The 21,302-nt window shown below is 40.9% G+C and overlaps 3 protein-coding genes across 3 annotated transcripts; 1 reads left to right on the top strand and 2 right to left on the bottom strand.

Moving 5' to 3' along the window:
• Nucleotides 1–131: 131 nt before the first annotated feature.
• On the top strand, nucleotides 132–2,357 carry LOC102704778 (plastid division protein PDV1-like). The gene is made up of 2 exons (XM_040520869.1): nucleotides 132–623; nucleotides 1,658–2,357. Exons 1-2 carry the CDS (start codon nucleotides 309–311, stop codon nucleotides 2,147–2,149), a joined length of 807 nt encoding a protein of 268 aa, XP_040376803.1. The 5' UTR covers nucleotides 132–308; the 3' UTR covers nucleotides 2,150–2,357.
• A 3,541-nt stretch (nucleotides 2,358–5,898) lies between these two features.
• Nucleotides 5,899–11,377, bottom strand: LOC102715540 (ubiquitin-conjugating enzyme E2 28). Its single transcript, XM_006647072.3, has 4 exons — nucleotides 11,141–11,377; nucleotides 8,795–8,922; nucleotides 6,561–6,665; nucleotides 5,899–6,371 (listed from the first exon to the last, which is right to left on the bottom strand). Exons 1-4 carry the CDS (start codon nucleotides 11,208–11,210, stop codon nucleotides 6,228–6,230), a joined length of 447 nt encoding a protein of 148 aa, XP_006647135.1. The 5' UTR covers nucleotides 11,211–11,377; the 3' UTR covers nucleotides 5,899–6,227.
• A 4,571-nt stretch (nucleotides 11,378–15,948) lies between these two features.
• On the bottom strand, nucleotides 15,949–20,411 carry LOC107303598. Its single transcript, XM_040520983.1, has 2 exons — nucleotides 19,483–20,411; nucleotides 15,949–16,323 (listed from the first exon to the last, which is right to left on the bottom strand). Exons 1-2 carry the CDS (start codon nucleotides 20,331–20,333, stop codon nucleotides 16,308–16,310), a joined length of 867 nt encoding a protein of 288 aa, XP_040376917.1. The 5' UTR covers nucleotides 20,334–20,411; the 3' UTR covers nucleotides 15,949–16,307.
• Between the last annotated feature and the right edge of the window lie 891 nt (nucleotides 20,412–21,302).

Raw genomic sequence — 21,302 nt, 5'->3', positions numbered from 1 at the left:
CAATTCAAAATAGAAAATAAAATCTAAAAAAAGAGAGAGAATCAAACACACAAATAAGTAGTGCATCCAAACAAAGGCCATATTTATAATCTGCCCCAATGGGAGGGAGGGAGGGAGGAGCAACCCAACAAAAGCCTCGCTCTCCATCTCCACATCGGTGGTGCCGCCCGCCATCGCCACCACCTCTTTTCCCTCCCTCCCTTCCCTCCCCTTTCGCCTCCCTCCTCCTCTCCTCGCCATTGCTATTTGCGAGCTCTCTCTCTCTCTCTCTCCAGCCTCCAAACCCTAGCTCTTCGGAAGGCGCGGAGATGAGATGGGACGCGGCGGAGGCGGGGGCCGTGCTGGAGCGGATCTGGGACCTCCACGACCGCCTCAGCGACGCCATCCTCGCCGTCTCCCGCGCCCACTTCCTCCTCCCTCCTCCGCCTCCGCCTCCCCCTCCGCCGCCGTCGGCGCCGCCTGCGCGCGACGGGGGCGGGCGGAACGGGTGCGTGTTCGTCAAGGGGGTGGGTGGCTGTGGGTCCGCGAAGGCCGCCGCGGCGGAGGCCATGGCGGAGGCGAGGAGCCTGCACGCCATCCGGACGGCGCTCGAGGACCTCGAGGAGCACCTCGAGTTCCTTCACGTGAGATTGCGCTTCCCCCTCCCCTCCCCCTTCCCCCCTTCCCCCTTCCTCTGTTCTAGGGTTTTGCTCTGGTTGGTCGCAGCTCGGGCCGCGGATGAGTTTGTTTGTGATGAATTCGGCGTGGAGGCGGGAGCGGATGGATCCCTGTCAGGCTGGGCTGCGTTGCGGCGGCTATCGTTAGCTTCGTTTTTTGCATAGCGCGTCCTTTGCTTGTATTTGATATGGGGGCAAATCATTTCATTTGCTGCGCTTGTGGAGTGATAGCTTCTGTTGTGATCCACCTGGCTCTTAGATCGATGTTTCGATTGGATATTGATTGCATCACGCTGTCCGCGTGGTAGTCTTCTTGAATTGCTGGTCAAGCTCAATGGCCATGTGTTATCCAACACTTTATTATCAATTTTGCAAATGCTCTTGGTAGGTGCTGGATCTTTTTTTTTCCCCTTTTGAGTTTTAGTTGCCCAGATGCTTTTGACTATATATATTGACCAATCAGGATGCAATATAATTTGCAAACGAAGACAATTTGGATGTTAAAAATGATAATACACATGAATTTATTCTCTTTTTTTTTGTTGTCCTGTAGTTGCTGCTTGCTATTGGTTAAGGTAGGAAAAAAACATTGTTTGTTCTTTAGCAGCTTGTCACTTGGTAAAAGGTGATAGCATAAATCAAGGATTAATATGGTTCTTGAAAATGCAACTTTGCTGAATTGCTGTCATATTGCATACCGTTGCAGAGGTTTGTAAGAGTGACTAATTTTGCTGGAGTGCCCTACCAGATAAACACAGAATAAGTAGCTCTTGCCTTGTTTGTTGTGTTTCATTATATTGGGTTCTGAGCATAATTTGGTTATAGCTGCAAACAAGTTTCCTCATTCTCAATTGGCAAGCTCTCCTTTTATGAGTGGTAGGCTTCAAATGTGTGCATACATATCGACAATGCATGGTCCCTTTGAATTTAGCTAATTCAGTTCTTTCTTGCCTACTTATTCCGCATAGAAGATGCTTACTAATATTGTTCTTTGTCCGCAGACCGTACAATCGCAACAACGGGCAGAGCAGGATGCTGCAATTGCTAGATTGGAGCAGAGCCGTTTGGTCCTTGCCATGAGGCTAGCTGAACATCAGGGCAAGAAGTATAGAGTCATTGATGAGACCTTGGCATTTGTAGGCGAAGTCGGTGACAAGAGTCGATTCATCTCACCAGAAGATGTTCGTGCAACTCATAACCAGTCAGGGGAGGATGCAATGGATAGTGGGAGCAATGGTTCAAGTATCATGGGAAATGTGTTATCTTGTAGCCTATCTTTAGCCAAGAATTCATTTCGAGTGGACAAAATTGGTTCTGCTCTGGGTAATGCTGCAGCGTTTGCTGTAAGTATGCTTGCTTTCTTGCAGCTTCATCAAGTTGCCTTTGGAAGCAAATCTCCAGCAATTGATTTCAGGAGGAGCAGTTTCCATTTGGGGAGCTCACTACAGAATCACAAAGGAAAGCAGCTTGAGGTGTACCTGGCCCGAGGTTGAGGAACCAAGAAATTACTTGCTACTGTCTGTACAGAAGTTTTGACCAAATACGACTTCTCACCGGTTTTGTTAGGGCACTAATCATTCTTTACTAGGATACTAATTGTTTATCGTTTGGACAAGTTGGACTATGTTCCAATTAATAGGTATCACAACTCTCAACCTGTAAATGGATTTGTGCTTAAAGATGGAATGATTGCTTGTAAGTTCTGTCTTGTGTCAGCTGATTGTACTTGCTGTGTTGAAGGTTACAGTTGCCAATCTTGGTATTCCATGAGGGCAACTGTTTATCAAGCCCTCACGAGTGGTGAGGATTGAGGAGTGGTGAAGCCTTCAAGGTTCTTTGCTTAATTGAGAAGTTCAGTTTTTTTTCTTTTCTGGACTACTGTCGACATGGTTACCTTACATGTGATGCTTCTTGCTTGTGTTCTTTTAAGGCAGTGCACTTGAGGGTATTACTTTCCTCTGTCATGTGCTTTGGTGATTCTTATGGCCTCCTGACCTCCTGGCTTTTATCTGCTAGTCTGATCATATCTGGTGGCGAAGCTTCTTTCGTTAGGTTCATACTTGGCCACTCCTTTACAGCTGTATATTGCTTTGTTCATTTACCTTTTGGCTGTCTGTTGCACACTGTTGATGCATATATATTGTTAATGTTGAGTAATGTGATTACATGGAAACCTTTTCTTCAATACCAATCATTAGCCTTGTTCAACCATGGGTACTAACGTATCTTTCCAGCACAAATTCTCTTACTGAAAAGTCCTGCATAATATGGTGATGATGCCCTTACTGGGTCCACTAATTTAGTAGTATCACAACGTTTAAAACAAAATTTAGCTTGCATGGCGTTGCTTTGAGCTAATCATGGTTTAGCTGTTTGAACAGATGGCCGAAAATTGCATGCTCATGGTTTCTTGTACGAGCAGATAGGGTTTGCTCTTTCGAAATTGGATTACATAAAGGAATGAAAAAAAAAGTGACTACCGAGGGAATAAAGGATTCTCGTTTAAAAAATGTTGAATAAATGATTAAAGATGTTCGCTTCTTACTACTAATCTAGCTCGACGAGACAGCCTCCTTTTGGCTGAAAAAAAGAAAAGAAAAAGATGCACAAAAATGATCTCAATCAGATTAGTTTTGTTCGTCTGGGGTGATCCCACAAAACTATAACTTCGTATTGACCTATCAATCTGATGAGCCTAACTTATTGGTTTCATATATAAAACAGTGAGCAAGATAAATTAACTCGATATAAACTATTTGATAAACATAATATAATAGATCTGACCTAACCGAGAAATTATGAGATTAAAAATATCAAACAACCAATATCAAATCAATATAAATAACTTAAAGTGGTCAACCAAATCAAACCAGTATAATAATTAGCAATAATACGGGTTTTGAATGGTATATTAGACCTAACCAAGAAAGTCCTGATCTAGCCGATACAATTACTAAATAATTAACCTGAACGATCAAATCTGCAAAAGTACTTAAACTAAAACTAATACGATAAATAGCAGCCGCACAGTCAAATCAGAATATCAGACTAGAACAAAAAAATCCTGATCTAACCGATACGACTACCATGGTGTCGAGAACAAACTCACATCCCAAAGGTCGATCTAACCAATGCAGCCAACCAAGAGACTGCTCTGTTGAAATCTGACTTCTAAAGATGACGATGCACCGAAATAGTAGTATTGATAAGATGAGATACCCTTGGATCCTAAAAGTCCAACTTGTCCATGAGATAATACTTTTCGAAAAAGAAAAGGAAAATAACTAGTCGTGCCAAATTACAAGAAAATATTTTAAGAATGGATAAAAACTGTCTTGTCGTGCCTTCTCAAGTCATTTTTTAACTCAACCGTTCCATACATTGATATGCTTTTTCCTTAACCAAATTCACTAAAGAACTATACTAAATTTTAGCTAAGACCATGCCACCATGATTATCTACACATATATCATGATTATCAAAATTGATCATTTGATCGTTATCGGAGGTTCACTCCTCGAGCAAGGAGGTTGGTGTGCCCCGTTTGTGTTTGACGTAGGGAGTATGTGGGGAGTTGCGAGCTGTAGATGTGGTGCATAGTGAAATGAGGAAGAAGAGGATGTGTTGAAGTAATCCACCAACAAACCCATTTATGGAGGTTCCGAGTCACGTAGAGGCATAATACCTTACTCTTGTTATGTGGGTAACTGAGTATGTAATTTTTTTGCTACGGACGGGAGGGAGCTCAAGGGTCTAGTTTGTGATCCTCCTCCTTTGTAGACCAGCTGGATACTCCGGTGCCAAAATTGTGATGACATTTCGCTCTCATGTTTGAACAAACGGCCGAAAATTGCATGCTCATGGTTTCTTGTACGAGCAGATAGGGTTTGCTCTTTCGAAATTGAATTACATAAAGGAATGAAAAAAAAAGTGACTACCGAGGGAATAAAGGATTCTCGTTTAAAAAAGTTGAATAAATGATTAAAGATGTTCGCTTCTTACTACTAATCTATATTACCTTCAAAATGCCCAAGAAATGAGGGATGATATCAGCTTGTGCAGTCAAGCTATTATTGTGATTATCAACAAACCAAGCTAAGTGTTATAAGTCAAAAACCGTCACACATACCACCTCTATCGTTTGAGGTTGGGAACTAATGTCCGGCAAAGTTTAGTTCTGGTGACAAGTCTGACAACAAAAATATGATAGAAAGCAAGATGGAGATAGGAACATCACATGACATAAATTACTAGTTTCAGCTAAATAAAAGAAAAAAAGAAACAAAGTATAATAACAGAGAACTGGGTTATCAAACGAAATCGATGGACTATAATATGGACTGAAAGCCAGAATGGCAGCTTGCACCTTAGAAAGAAATCACAAGTTATATTTTCCCCCTGAACTGACCTCCGAATTGCTGGCCCTCATGTTTTGTGAGCGTGTAACAATGCATTTGCATAGTCAGGTCTACAATGATGAATGAACTCAAAGCTCCAGATGAGGTCAATGGAGACGGCTAGCTGCTACATCACTCTAACAAGGAAAGCAAAACGAGTTTTAATACGAAAGATTACAGATGAATGGATCAAGCACAGGAGCTTCTTATCACCTTGGGTGGTCACCTGTACAGTAGGAAAAAAAGAAAATCTGCGCTGGCTTGTTTAGCTCATGAGTTTCTCGCCAGCTAAGCTGGCTTATTATTGCAAACTAGCAAAAACGGTAGCCTGGCTCATTAAGAAATTAAAACAAGTCAAGCCAAGACAGCAGTTGAGCAAGGCCACGAGCATTTCATTCGGCCCTTAAAGAGCAAGTTCAATGAGCTTTTCATTCGGCCCTTAAGAGAAGACTAGCTTCAATTCATCTGTAGTCAATCTAATAGCTAATTTATATAATAGTTACCTACACTGCAATACTCCCACTCCCACATATCATACAGACACACTCCCACTCCCACATATCATACAGACACTGTGTGTCTTATAGTCCGTGTACAACGTCTTAGAGTCCATATACAGCTAGCTACAAATTAATAGCCACATCTCTTCTCTCCACTCTTATCTATTTAAAATATGCTTATAGCCTGCTATTATACTGCTCTAAGGTTCTACCACACCACTACCAGGCACGCCACAGATTCAAATGCGTATGGATTGAGATTTGAGTTTAAGAGTGATAGAGAGGAAAATAACATCACACAAAATGAGATAAGTAAATGGCGTATGATTAATTAATAATTAATTATTTAAAACTTAAAATTAGGTTAATATGATCATTCAGCCATTCGAAAAGCATACTCACAAGAAATGAGGGATTTGTTTCTCCTTATCAGCCATGTTTCTCCCTTTCAGCCATAGACGAACTTAACTCAGGAACATAAAACCAACAATCAATAGATTACCACCACATAATTTACAATAGCTGGACCTCTATAGTAGGATTCCATACAACAACTCGAACTGATCAATTTGGTTCTAGATGTTCCTCAAATGCTGAACATTACGGGAGTAATCCAAGGTAATACAATGGCACTACATCTTGAGAGCGAATCATATTTCTTATTATCAACCACGCTAGCCCATCGCGTATTTCTGGGTCCAGCTCCTTGCGGTGGACTCGTACTTGGCACGATCAGTCTTGTACATGTGAGCAATCTCTGGAACCAATGGATCATCAGGGTTTGGATCCGTCAACAGTGAGCAAATTGAGAGTAGCACCTGAATGAAACGGAGGAAAAAATTATAACTTAAGCCATCAGACAGAAGTTTACTTCAGTGTAGCATATGCCCCAAGACCGAGAACATTGCACGTCGGATTGCCACCAGTTAACCAAGTTTTATAGTTCCATTCTCACTTCAATTGTTCAACACATAACACTATAAAAGCTTGGAAGAAGACAAACGAACCTTTGAAATAGTCAATGCAGGACTCCACTGCTCCTTCAAGATATCAAGGCAGATGCTTCCGTTGCTGTTAATGTTTGGATGGAATACCTTTGTCTTGAATGCCACCTGCAGATTTTACTATTGATTTTAATTGTTCTGCAGAATCAGACTAATGAACTTAGGAAATAGCAAGAAAAACTAGAGCATGTCCGAGTCCCAACTACAAATTTCCAATCGTGAACCATTACTTTTCTATAAGAACCTTATAAGCTCTGAATGACCTAAAACTTTTCTACATGACAAACTGCACCGTGCCAAATTGACAACGAACCACCACATAAGCAATAGTTCTGTACAAGAATTGCAGTTACCAAATTTTGAACAAAAATTGATCCTTTCCCCCAGGAAAACAAATGTCGTTCGGTTCCTTAAAAAAAATGTTTTCGGACCCTTATACCATAATTATGTCCAGTTTAGAAACTGGGTCACGAGCTGTGCTCTGCCATGACCCTGCACTAAAGATTTCTTAGTGGAGGGATGAGACGATCAAACCCATGAACAGATAAACAGATAATTGCATGATTAGTTCTGTTAAAGTAAAAATAAACAAACGACTAGATCTTCTAAGGCAATGAAAACAAATGACTGGTTTGTCAAGGCTAACCAAGCAGCAGTTCATAATACAAGAATGGGAACATGATGCAAGGTAATGTTAATTATAACTGCTACCTACACCACTAAAATTAACACAAAAACTTCCACACAGAAAAGAACACAAAAACACTCATCTACAAGCAATCATGCACTTAGAATAATGAATTAATGAATTAAGAGCATCTCCAACAGCCTCCCCATCTCACTCTCTAAGCCAAAATTTAGCCATTTTGAATAAAAACAATACTCCAACAGTCTCTCCATCTAACTCTCCAAGCCATCCGGATGGCTAAATCACTTCTCTCACTAGCCAAATTTGGCCAGTCCACTCCACTTGCCATTCACTTGCCAAACGTGGGCCCCACACATGGACCCACCATCTTCATCTCTCTCCCCAGCCTCCACCGACACCACCGGAAGACACAGCGACAGAGCAAGACCATCTCCGCCTCCCCACGCCGCCTCCCTGCCGTCAAGGTCGCCAACGCCACTCCGTGCCTCCGCGCACCGCCTCCCCGCCTGCCTCCTCGCCCCGGCGCCGGCGCTGCGCCAGGTGGCGCCTCCCCACCTGCCTCCTCACGCCGGCGTCGCGCCGCCGCCCCAGTGCCTCCTTGCCTGCCTCCTTGCGCCGACGCTGTGCCGCCCCAAACGCGGTCGTCGCTGGGTCGTCCAGGGCGCTGGCGCCGCGCCACCTCCCTCCTCGCCCAGGCGCCGACGCCGCGCCGTCCCGCCGTCGAGGTCGCCGGCGCCTCCCCATGCCACCTCTCTGCCTGCCTCCTCGCCCGGGCGCAGGCGCCGCGGGCCGGCGCCTCCCCACCTGCCTCCTTGCACCGGTGTCGCGCCGCCGCGCCGACACCTCCCTGCCTGCCTCATTGCGCCGGCACCGCGCCGCCCCGGATGCGGTCGTCGAGGGCACCGACGTCGGCGCCGCGCTGCTGCCCTGCCTGCCTCCCCCTCCGCCTGCCTCAGCCCGTGCGAGAAGAAGGAAAGAGAAAGAAAGAGACAAGAAAAGAGGGAGAGGGAGAGAAAGAGAAAGAGAGAGAGGGAGATAAGGGGCTGACAAGTGGGGTCCTAATGTCAAAGACTCAGAATAGAGAGGATGTATGGAGAGACTGTTGGAGTAAAAAAGAAGTTTGACTTGCCAAATGGAATGGAGAGTGGCTAAATAGACATTTGGAGAGTGAAATTTGGCTATGCTGTTGGAGATACTCTAACACAATACCAAAAGCAATGAGCAGAAAGAACATTTACATGTTTTGATTTCAGAAAGCATCGGTTGATTAATGTTGCAAGGTATAATTGTTGATATATTGATGAAATAAAAATGCAACAGGCGATATTAACCCCAGCAATGGTTTCAGAAATCACAATCAGAGGATTCTACTTGCTATCATATCCCAGTTCAGAAAATTGCTACACCTACAGGTTACAATTGCATGCCTGAAAGGTCTTAAACTCTTAATGTCCAAGAAAAAAATTTGTGTAAGACTTTCACAGTATCCATTTTACCCATTGACTTGAACAGCTTAAGAACATTCATACTTGCAACAAGGAGGCCATCTTTAAACATGTAAGTTGAACAAAATATAATATTTCCTAACCTTAGGCGGTTTGAATGGATAGTCTGGGGGAAAATGAATGGTGACCAAAAATACGCCTCCAGAATAAGGACTATCTGATGGACCCATCAGTGTTGCCTGCCAGTGGAACATATCTTCTGCCACAGGGCCTGGTAGGTTAAAAAAGCAAGCATGTTAACAATCTGTGTAAACTTAGGAAGCATTTGTCCAGAATGAAACTCAAATGAATAGTACGGCAGGTTGTATCTTCCAGTAGAGCATGAAACTGCTTATTCCAGTTTCCAACAGTACTAGTTAAATACCCGTGCTTTGCTACGAATTTAAGATGTGTTATCAAATTTTCTTATATGAAATAATCACCTTAATTTGAATTTATATGTAGATATCAATCTATATTTAACTGATTTTTAATATCAAAAAATTTGAGAGCTAAATTGTAAAACTGTAGTAAGGGTAGGTGGTGGTGGCAGTGTCTCTTTTATAGGAGTAAAGATATAGGAAGCAAGTAGAAACTGATACAACATTGTACTAAAAGTTAAGCAAGAATGGAAAAAGGAATGATTGATTACATATACCAATGCGTAATTGCTCTTACCCTAATTAGAGGTCCTCTTAAAAGATCAAAAGGCTGAAATTCTGACATAAATAGAAAATTCTTAAAATTCCCAAGTCAATCAGCGAAAAAGAAAAGATCATGATTTTCCAATCCACGAAAAAGATGAAACCAATGGCTGAGATTGTTTTAATGAAACCATTTTATATTAAAATTCATGAATTGCTGTTGTACTACTCTCAATCAGGACTAAATTCCTTTACGAGTTCCAGACTGAACTCACCTTTTTTATATTTGGACAACTGATACACCTACTGTGTTCATGTACACCAAAGACACCAAGTGTTTAATTATAGTCTATATGCAAATCCATTTTTAGCATACACAGCTTACAAAACTTATATCTCTATTTTACTAATAAGAAAGAATTACAAGAGATGCATGCCTCATAGATTAATATTGGGCATTGAGTGCAAAATGAAAGTGCAAGGTCCCTACCAGCCTCTACAAGAAAAAATTTTGTGCAGAACATGAACCAAAAAAAGTCGAATTTTAGTCGCAGCTAGAATATAATGGAAAACCAAAGATACGATAACATAAATAAAATCAAAGAAAGCTGAGAAAAAATTAACATTAAAAGTTCAACAAAAAATAATTTTGAGCTTGAATGTTATTCGAGAAGTAATAGGTGTACAAATATAGATATGCACACTTGTGCATTATATTTTAGTTCAGATGTTGGTTATAGAAATAGATGGACATATTGGAGCTTAGTATTAGCATAAATAAATGAATGGAATACTTTGAATTTATAACTATGCAAATTAATGCATGTAATGTGTAAAAAAATTTGAGCACTAAATCAATTAAGTTTAGAAAAATTGGGATACAAAATATTTGGGCATTTTTTAAAAAACTTATATAATCAAATACAGAAGTAAAAAAAATTTCCAAGGTAGTATGATTTTTGAATTAAATAGAATATTGAAGTTAAACATATGATGATTCATACTATTCAAATGTAAAATATTTCAAAATGGCAGGCCCTCATTATTAAGAATAGAAAAGATCCATTTTGGCATTGTCCTTAGTACTGCAAACCAAGTGGAGATGACAGTTTTCAAGGATGCTGCATCAGACAGGGATGCTCTTGTGCCGATTCGGCTTCATTTGAAAAGTTCAATGATGGGTTTAGAAAACGTGGTGAAAATTGACTTTTCGGCAAAGTAGAAGACCAAGATGAACTTCTCACATTTGAAAAATTCCAGGCCCATATACTGGAACAATAAAAATCCTAAACGTGAGTTATACATGAAAATGTTGTCTCAACTGGGGGCCTGTGCCGACGCACGGGTTGATGACTAACTAGTACGTAATAATGTATCCCTCGACTCATCTCGTGAGCATCCAACCATTTCAGCGTCAGACAGTTTAACCGATCATTGGATATTTGCGTTATGCCATATTGTGGAACACAATCGGTTGCTTCGAGACCTGAGGGTTGTAGATCCTAATCGATGTGCCGTATCTGCTTAAAAGTTGCTACCGTAGACTAAAAGGCGCAAGTCGTTATTAGCCTAAACCAAGCAAATTGGACGAAATCCGAGGCCGGATTTCTCTCGGTTTTGCTGGCACACCTCCACCTGCAGAGAAGAAGATCTAATCCACTCGCCGACAACCAACCAAACGAAGCAACGAACCGAACCGATCCACAGATCTAGCAACAGCGCGGGCGGCGCATCGAGCGAGCGAGCAGGCTTCTCACAACTCCGTAAGCAACGCAAGAGGGAGAAGAAGGGGGGCAGTAGTAGTACCGGCGCTGCAGGAGGTGGGCGGGTCCTTCTGCAGGTCCTTGAGCTCCTTGAGGATCCGCTTCGACGCCATCGCAGCAGCGAGCGAGCGAGCTAAAGCTCTCCCCGAATCTGAATCCGGTGGGGGTGGAACGGAGGAGGAGGGAGGGGGGGGGGGTGGGGGTGGGGGTGGCTAGTATTAAAGAGAGAGGGGAGGGGTTGCGTGACGCGTGAGGCGGGTTCTGGAAGCTTCGCGTGTGCGGACTTGTTCCTTCGTCTCCTCCTCGACTGAGCGTGAGCGTGGTGGGGAGGAGGATGACGGAGGCGTGGGAGCGGGCCCCTCCGTCCGTCCGTCCACGCGGCTCTCGGTCCACCCACACGCCTGCTTGCATTGCGAGTTACGACTTTGCTAAGACCAAGGCTGCGTTCGGTAAGGAGGTGGGCCATTTCCAACCTATAATATTATAATATTAGATATGTATTTTTTATAAATTTCACGTCATCGAAAAAATTATTACTAAATATTACTTTTTTTATACAAACATCATTATTTTATACTTTAATTTAATGCTGCTTATCTCACATGATATTTTGAATGTTGTGTAGAAACCATCTCTCATGCAAGATAGAGTTTTATTATCTTTTCTCATTTATTCACTTGGCACATTATCTTTCGTTCTAGTGTTATGGACACCATCCTATTCATTGGGTTGAAAATGCCCTAAGTACATGATCAATTAATTATTAAAAAATATAAAATAGATTAATATGATCTTTTAAAATAACTTTTCTATAGAAAATTTTAATAAAAAATATACCGTTTAGTAGTTTGGGAAGCGCAAAAAGAGGGGTTAAGTTAAATTGTTGCCCGGCCGAACACGGCGTGTTACGAGAGAAAGTTGTTATTGCCTCTAACTTTATCTACGTTAATTAATTAACTAAAAGTGATAGATACAACATTGTATCTACTCCCATAATTTTTTTTGACGCCGTTAACTCTTTTATTTACGTTTCACCTTCGTCTTATTCAAAAAATTTATTTAATTATTGACTATTTTATTATGATTTAGTTTATTACTAAAGTAATTTTAAGTATGATTTATATTTTTTTATATTTGGATAAAATTTTTAAATAAGACGAAAGATTAAAAAGTCAACGGCTTAAAAAAACTAAACCGGATGGAGCATGTATTAGCTCTCATATAATAATTTATCAAATTTTAACCATAGATTAGTTAATCTATTATTTCTTCTTTTCTCGAAGATTATGTAGAGTGTGCCGTTGATACGAGGGAAATTTCATTCCCTCTCTCCTTTCTTCTCCGCTCCACCTCATAGTTTAATCATACATGCTATTTTGAGATTTTTGTTAAGAGTCTCGTAGTACGTAGGCCGTGTTTGATAGAGGGACGAGTAAGTTAACTTATTTTACACGAAAAAATAATAATATATTAGTATATAATTAATTAATTATTAATTATTTAAAAAATATAGAATAGATTAATATATTTTTAAAACAACTTTCCTATAGAAATTTATTTTCAAAAAATAAACTATTTAGCAGTTCGCGAAGCGTACGTGAGGAAAACTGGAAAACGAGCGTGTTAAGTTAACTTAGAGCAGCCTGCAAATGTTTGTTGCACCAATCCAAACGGAGCGGCTCATTAACACCAAATTAATTAGTATTAGCTAACAAACTTTAGAAATTTGGATTGAGGTGGCGTTTTAAAGCTAACTGCAAGGAATGACTGAGTTCAAAAAATATAATTGCTTCGTCCTTTACATTTGTACAAAGCAATGTTCATATTTAAATCTTGATCGTTAGTATTTTTCCAAAGCTTTTATAAACATTTGAATAGATATCATACTCGAATGGGTAAATTTCATGACAACTCACGTGTTCGAATTCTGGGGACCTGAGCTCAAATCTTATTTTCAATATCATACGTGTCAATATAAAGCCATTACTTTCATATCAAACTTCAATCTTCAATTTTATTGTCACTTATCCTCTTAAACTTCAATACATTAATTATTTTAAAGATACCGTTTTTATTGGGACAAATAAATAGAGTAAGTAAAGTCCTTTTTGAAGAAGGAATTGAAGTAGAATATTTCAAAATAGTAAAAGAAAAATAAACCATGCACTGGCTGTGGATTTGAAAACTTGACGGCTGGATAACTGATTTAGACTTTTTCCTCAAAGTATATTTTTATTTTGACTATTATGTTCCGTTATGGCATTCAGTTGTTTAGATTTGGCTTCGCTTTTTCAGTCGTTCTTCTTTGACTTGGTCAAACAACTCTCTCCGGCCACCGTCGGCTAGGGTAACCCAGGTCGGCATTTCGAATTCATTTTCTTTTGTGCCAGGCGCAACAGCCAAGTGCCAACGTATAGGGTTTCCATTCGGGAAAAGTTCAGTTTACCTTCCTCAACCATTGATCTACCATGATTTTAATCTCTCGATCATAAACATATCTCTCTCGTCTATCCAAACAGGGTTAACTTCACCTCCCTCTGTTTGGACAGCGGTTTCGTTCTATGTGACCACTACATGGCACATTGATATGATCTTTACCCAAGGTGGCATATACTGTTAAACATATGTTCTAAAGGCAACCATAAAGATGGTTGTATCATATACTATGGCTGCGTTTGGCAGTTGTATTATTAACCGGTGTAGAAAACACAGTAACAAATTAGTACATGATTAATTAATTACTAACTATAAAAAATAGAAAAATGAATTAACTAAATTTTTAAAATAAATTTTCTATAGAAAATTTTTCAAAAAACACATCGTTTAGCAATTCGAGATGCATGCGTGACAAAAACGAGGGAATCTATTATTAAGAAAGGGAAAATGAACCTGGCCTATGTTTACATATCTATGATGTATTGTTCTTTGATAGAGATAACTTAGTATTGATTAATGAATATGTGATTCGTTTATGAGAATCTTTATGTTATAAGTAAGTTATTATTTCATCAAATGTTCCTTAATTAAATATTACATACAGAACAAATGTGATTAGATGATCAACATATGTATTGATTGATGATCATGTCTCATGGATCATAGTATGGAGATATTAAATATATCATGTGGAAACATGTTGAACAAAATGATTTTGGATAGCTATATATGTTGTGTCATTAATATTCTCACTAAGGGTTGATGTATAATCCTTTAACTTGAGATTATTATGGTTCTCAACATATGTAATGGATTGTTTAGGTACTACTAAACCATACATCGTGACTAAATAATTATAAAAATAATCTCAGGCATACCATAAAATATATATATATATATATATAGGGATGTGTACAATCAAGATAAAATTTAGTTCCGCTGGACCAACTGCCATCCCTAATCCAAACTATACCAATTAGTAATCGGTCTAGTTTGGATAGCCAAGTGACTATCTGTCTGTTTTTATAGTTGAGGTAGGTAAATGGAGTTTTTCGTCCTGTAGGGGAAACACAGACTTCACAACAAAAGTAAGGCCCAAGCCCATTAACGTGTATAATATGGCCACGGACCAAAGGGCCTCCCTTGTTAATGCATAGGGGTTAAACTACATGTTAATGCAGATTTCGTTTAATCACGTCATATATCTACGTAGTTGTGGAAAATTCTTTAGCTTGGGCGTTTGATCAGTCCGCCCCACCCACGAACAAACGCATCTGTACACACTCATGCATAAGCATGAGTTTATAGTTTGTTTATACATACTCCCTCCGTCCTTAAATGTTTGACACCGTTAACTTTTTAATACACGTTTGACCTTTCGTCTTATTAAAATAATTTACATAATTATTAATTATTTTTATATCATTTCATTTATTGTCAAATATACTTTGGTACATATATATAACTTTACATATTGTACAAAAGAATTTTAATGAAACGAATGATCAAACATGTGCCAAAAAGTCAACGACGTCAAACATTTAGGGACGGAGGTAGTATTTATAAAGCGGTATAAGCATGGACGATACACACTATTAGAGTTTGTTTGTTTTCGATATGAAATTTGGCTCCAGACGAATATCAATACAATTCCGTTCCAATATTCACCGATGCCGTTATCATTTTCGACTCTACCATTCTATCTCTGTTTCTGATAAAAAAAAAATAAAAATGATAACGGTAACGATTTTCCGATCATTTTCATCCCTATGCATGTTCCTGCTATTAGCAAGCTTCAAATAGTTCTTAAAATTATTTATCTTATCTATAATCCGATTATAGCTTTTACATTTCTCATAATTAAATCTTTAAAATAGGATCTCACATAATTATATTATAATAAAAACAATATATATGTTTCAATCAATGAATTTCGATGTTTCACGTGTGAGAGATGAATGTTTTAAGTGATATTTAGCTAAGTTTTTGAGTTGCGATGGATCGTTTTTAAATGTTGCATACATTATATTTCAATGTTTAAATAAGTATTTTCAGATGGTTCATTAGTTTACTTGTCAACGATCCACGTTATGTTCTTTATATGTTTCAGCAAGAATTTTGCACTATTTCAATAGTTACAGCTTAATGTTTCATGTGTGACATACAAATGGTTGAATTAGAAATATAATACGAGTAATACTTTTATCAGAAATATAGCAGTATGACATATCAATATTTCGGAATAGATCGGGCGCCCGAGCCCTACTCTCGTCCTATAGTTGTATGTGTAATTTAACATATGATCAGTTCTTCTCTCCATATATACTCCTAATTGGATCAAAGCAAACCGGCAGATCGATCATGTACTACCACATGGTCACTTCAAATCAGCAACAGAAGTTTTGGAGAAGCATCAACACACAAAGAACAAATCACTCGATTCCTGCTATGTTTGTATATATACCACACAATCAAAAGAATTGGAGAGCTGGGACTAGGAGTCATGCATATACACTTACAAACTTCTCGCTTCTTCTCTTCTTACAAGGAACTATAATCATCAAGGTTCAGAGTCTTCAGAGTGTTCAGAACCTGAGATTATATATATAGTGGCCACCAAACAAAACCAAATCGTCGTCTTCTCGTCGGCAGGAAATGCAAATAAGTTACGGCAGCAGCAGCAGCAGCTTCGACGCCACTGACATTAGCCTGATTGTAAGCAGCTACTAGTAGGCACTTCCTGTCCTGGATTTTTTTTCTTCTTCTTTTGTTCTTCAGTTCAAGCTAAACCTGACAAATATTTTGTCTCAGAAAGATCAGTTACTTGAAGCAATTGCACAGTGCTTGTTTTTACATAGCTTACAGTGTTTGCAATGCCAATTGATAACAGACGAGCAAAGTCATGTAATAAATTAACTCACACAATCAACACATGATGGACATAATTATGCATTGTGCCGGCATGTTCGGATGCAAATTCAGATATTTGTTGGGCAATGCGTTTTGATTTAAATTGTTCTTGACTTCCACACCCTGGAATGTGGAAACCTGTAACCTTTTCTAACCAATCAACAGTTTATATTAAATTCTAGTCGTCAACTGTCAAAGTATTAATGATACCATAATTTTGGTACTTTGCCTACAGATACATTGTTGCAGCCAAAATTGACTCAACCAAGACATTTTTCACTGGAATTTTCTGATCTCCTTCACAACATTGTTGAACCAACAACCTTCTGTCCTGTCAGTTAAGTGTCCCTGATCAACACAGCTTCTAAGCCACTTTAGGTAGGTATACTGGTCTTAATTAGAGCTGGTCCTTGCTAGGCAGTACCAATCATGCATGTTCCTCTCATCTAGGATCCAATGTCCCTAAATGCCCTGAATACTAACCCATCCATTCCTCCAACCCTAGCTTAATTCTGTCATTTGGCAGAAAATTTGGTGTCCTGTTCTACATGGTGGTAGCTACCATGACTGACACACACACATAGGATCTCCACCTGTGGGATTGTGGCCACACCACCCTGGAGGACAGCAAGTTGGATGAACCCGGTGACACGCTGGCTAACATCCAACGATGGACAACTCACCACCTGAGACGCCACCTTTTCAGTACCCGAATCACGCCACTCGGCTTCACTTATGACCGGCGTTTCTTACCACACGAAAGGGTAAACAAAAAGCATAGAAACGGAAGGTATCCATTCTGAATTGTTTATAGTCCCTCCGGTCAACAACAATAGCAAACGCCTTGTTTTTTTTAAGCTTTTACTTATGCTGATAAACCAAAATTTTAATTTTCAATCTAAAATTTGGAGTTGATTTTTGGTTTTTTTTTCATCAGTCTATTTTTAGCAATTACTTTTAGATCGCTAAGAATTTATTTATAATTTATTTTTCTTTTGTAAATATGTCGTTCGGTTTTTTTAAAAAAAAGTCAAAAATGGGCCTGTAAATATTGTTGACTAGAGAGAATAACTATATGACTAATTTGTACAACGGCGCATTGACCTACCTCTTAACATTCTTCCTACAACCGAAATTTCTTCCTCCACGAAGAATTACTAAACATGCAGTTGAAATATTTTCAGAAATTTTTCACGATTATTTGGGTGATTTCTTCTTCGGACAGCCATGGGAGGTAAGCCAAGCTACAGAGAGGATAGGGACAGAGAGAATCCCGGGGGCGCCTTTTGGCCGGAGAGACAGGCGTCCCGGGCACTCATCAGGCAGCAGGAATGCAGGATGCCGGCGTCACCATTTGTAATAATCCACGGATCTACCTGATCCACTGTAGCATGGCAATGGCATCTTGTGCAGCACAAAATGTGGAGGTGTTTGCTTGAGTTTTTTATGAAAAAAATATATCAAACGATGTATTTATAAATAAAAAATAATTTATGAATATTTTTTATATAAACGTATTCTTACCGATCTAAAATCCAAAGCTGAAAAATAAACTTCGGTGAAAAAACTCTAAATCACCTCTAAATTTAAAATTTAAAATTTAAAATTTAGCTTATAAACAAATAAATAGGGTGCGTCTCTCCTTCTGCCTTAGCTTAATGAGTGAGGGGCCCCCTGCCTCTCCCATATACACGACAATGACATCCCATGGCAACATATGCCCTGAATTCTTGGCTTTGTCTGCCCTAATTATCACCTCACATTGACCTCTCGAATCTTTCCTTGTGCTCTGGTTTCTTGTGTGTGTGTGTGTTATAGATGGTGCCAAATTTTGCCGCTACCGAATTTAATTGGGGATCGATGTGTTGTTGTATCCATGTATGTGTAGCAACAATTGCAGCGGTTTAATGAGCACAAGTATGTGTAGTTTTGTCCGTGAGTGGTATGAAACAGGAGTAGCATTCATCAGACAACGTACGGGAGTTGGTGGTATTATGGATGATGTGGCAAAGTAAATTTGGGTACGTTGTGTAATATAGAGGGACGGTCAATGTTAATGTACTTAGATGACATGGTGAGATTGAGACAAGAAGAAAATCGAATTAACTGATGGTGATGAGAATGACTCAGGGGATTGTTTGGAATTTATGATTTCTGAGAAACTTAATAGGATACAAACTATGTGGGAACATTTTCAGATGCGGTGATTTGGAACCAAGAAATGAACTTTAGGCATCACATAGAATTCCTATGGAATTACCTAATCCATCGGAATTTTAGACTGTTTCAAAAAAACATGACCTTCAGCCACTTACATGGTCATCTTTTGTTTTTTTAAAAAAAACGAAAAGTCAAATGATATATTTGTAAATAAAAAATAGTTTCTAAATAAAATTTTTATATACGTGTTCTTAGCCATCTAAAACTCTAAAAGTAAAGGTTGAAAATAATCAAAAAATCCTAAAATCAACTTTATATTTTTAAGGTTAAAAATTTAATTTTGGCTTATAAACATAGACAAAACGAAAAGATAAGAGCCTTAGAGATTTCGTATGTATCACTTATCACTCTCTCCCCCCCAAACCTTGTACTCTGTTTTCCATTGAATCCTCCTAACAACTCCAATCAAGAATGGTTCGCGAATTTCAGAATTGCTTAAAGTTCAAGTTGGCATGCAGCTACTTAATTACAATTCATGTTCATTCATGCATATTTTAATTCCTATGTTCCAAAAAAAACACCTTTTTTTTTGTTTGTACTTGTGGATGTGCTGTTATGGATGTCGGTTGATCAATACCAGTGGTATTATACCACTATACTAGAAGAGAATACCATAAGTTGTTCGTAGTAAGCTTCTGCGGTGGAGTCAGAATTTTTTCAAACATAGGGCTTAATTAGTTAAATTTATATAATTTTGTCTTTTTCTTCTAGTTTTTAAAGTTTTGAAATAAAATTTAAATGCATATTTAGTAAGCTTGGATGAGCAATGAAGCAATGCAGGTAGAGAAAGCAGCAACAGCAATGGAGGAGCGAGCTCACCATCTGACTCTGAAGAGGTACACCTGGCACTTGCTCATGGGCCCCACCACGGTCCCGGACACGCCGCCGCGCGGCGCCATGGTGCCGCCGTCGCAGAGCAGCCGGACGGGCACCATGCCGGTGCGCACCGCCCCGGCGCGCGCGCCGACGTGGGTGTCCACCACCACCTTGAACGCCAGCTGCCGCCGCCTGTACCGGTCGCGGACGCGCGCCGCCACGGCGTCGTCGACCACCACGCCCCTGGCGGCCGCCACGAACCCGACCGTGGCGACGCTGCGGGCGGCGTGGCGGAACCCGCCCACGGGCGCCCACCCGAGCGCGACGTCGCCGTCGGCGTCGGCAAGCGCGACGCGGCCCTCGCCGTCTCCGTAGTCGAAGGAGACCCTGTCGTTGGGGTTCCACGACACCACCTTGACGGCCACGGTGACGTCCATGGCGGACACCGCGGAGGAGTTCCCGACGCGGAACCGCGTGGCGGCGAGCGGCTGCAGGTGGAACGACGGCGGGCGCGGGTGGTAGTAGAGGTATGCGAGGCACGCCGCGGCGAGCGCGAGGCAGAGGGCGAGGAGGACGAACCCCGTGGCGAGGCAGCACACCCGCCTCCCCGAGCACCCTCCGCCACGGTGGCCCCGGTACCGCCGCTTCCGCCCACCCGCCGGCTGCTGCTGCTGCTGCCGGAACTGGTGCGCCGGCGGCGGCTTGAGCGGGCGCGCCTGCGTCGGCGGAGCGAGTGGCGGGGGCTTCTTGAGCGGCGGGGTCGTCCTCGCCGGCGCGCCAGGAGCAGCCGCGGCCGGCATGGGCTTGGGCTTGGGATTCGCTGCCGGCGCCGGCGGGGGAGGCTTGTCGGCCATGGCGGCGCGATCGGGCGGGTGAGTGAAGCGATGGTTTGGTGGCTAGCTGTCAGGAGGAGAGAGAGAGGAGGAAGTGAAGTGAAGTGAAGCTAAGCGAGCGGTGGCCATGGAAAAAATTTAACGGAGCGGGAGGGAGGGGAGCGTCGGTGTGGGGGAGATGACAGGTGGGGCCCAGTGGGCAGCCTCACGGCTCTGCATGCGCGCGGTGCGCCTGCCTGCCTGCCTGCTTATGCTGACGTGGAGGGTGGCTGACCAACGTTCTTGGATGGAGACCATTGCGATTTATTTATAATTTGTGATTAAATGCATAATATTTAAGAATTTATCTATATTTTCCAAAAGGATATCGCGATTTATTTAGAAAACCACGATGAAGCACTTATATTTCGAAATGGGGGCTTGTATAATACATAAACAAATCCTATTATTTTGCCATTGACAAGCGAAACCGTATGTACAATAGGAGAATAATATCTGTGCAGTAATATGTGAACTAATGTTTGACGATGATAATATCCGTGCAATGCCAATCATATACTACATGAACTAATGATATGCTACCATTACCATGATTCTCTAAACATTAGTCGAGGAATCTCCCCCAAAACCATGCAAATTTCCAAGTTCCAAATGAATTTAATTTTGTTAGCGTGTAAGTTTCAATTCGATTAGTTGCAGGGTGGTGTCAGTGAGGCTAATCGAGATCGATGTCGGTGAGCGGGTGATTAGAAAGAGATGAAGGCGACGATACATCGCATCGCTCGGGTTGGGCCGCGGAGGCGGAGGAAGGAAGAGATTCGAAGCTGTGCGGGTGGGCCCGGTAGCCGCGCTGTCGCTGTCCCCGGGGCCCACATCATGGCCTACTGTGCCATATAATATGCGTGTACTTCTTCTTCTACATCAGTATATATTTATCGATCGATTTCTATAGATATGCATGTATGGGAATGTGTTTGGTATATAACCAAA

Source organism: Oryza brachyantha, chromosome 2 (assembly GCF_000231095.2).
Source record: "Oryza brachyantha chromosome 2, ObraRS2, whole genome shotgun sequence".
In the NCBI taxonomy this organism is placed as follows: domain Eukaryota; kingdom Viridiplantae; phylum Streptophyta; class Magnoliopsida; order Poales; family Poaceae; genus Oryza; species Oryza brachyantha.
This window is presented reverse-complemented; position numbering and strand designations above follow the sequence as displayed.

Coding starts and splice junctions, on each gene's coding strand:
- LOC102704778 (XM_040520869.1), top strand. CDS start 309: ATGAGATGGGACGCGGCGGAGGCGGGGGCCGTGCTGGAGCGGATCTGG. Junction 624..1,657: donor AGCACCTCGAGTTCCTTCAC/GTGAGATTGCGC, acceptor CTTTGTCCGCAG/ACCGTACAATCGCAACAACG.
- LOC102715540 (XM_006647072.3), bottom strand. CDS start 11,210: ATGGCGTCGAAGCGGATCCTCAAGGAGCTCAAGGACCTGCAGAAGGAC. Junction 8,923..11,140: donor GCCCACCTCCTGCAGCGCCG/GTACTACTACTG, acceptor TTAACCTACCAG/GCCCTGTGGCAGAAGATATG. Junction 6,666..8,794: donor ATCCATTCAAACCGCCTAAG/GTTAGGAAATAT, acceptor TAAAATCTGCAG/GTGGCATTCAAGACAAAGGT.
- LOC107303598 (XM_040520983.1), bottom strand. CDS start 20,333: ATGGCCGACAAGCCTCCCCCGCCGGCGCCGGCAGCGAATCCCAAGCCC.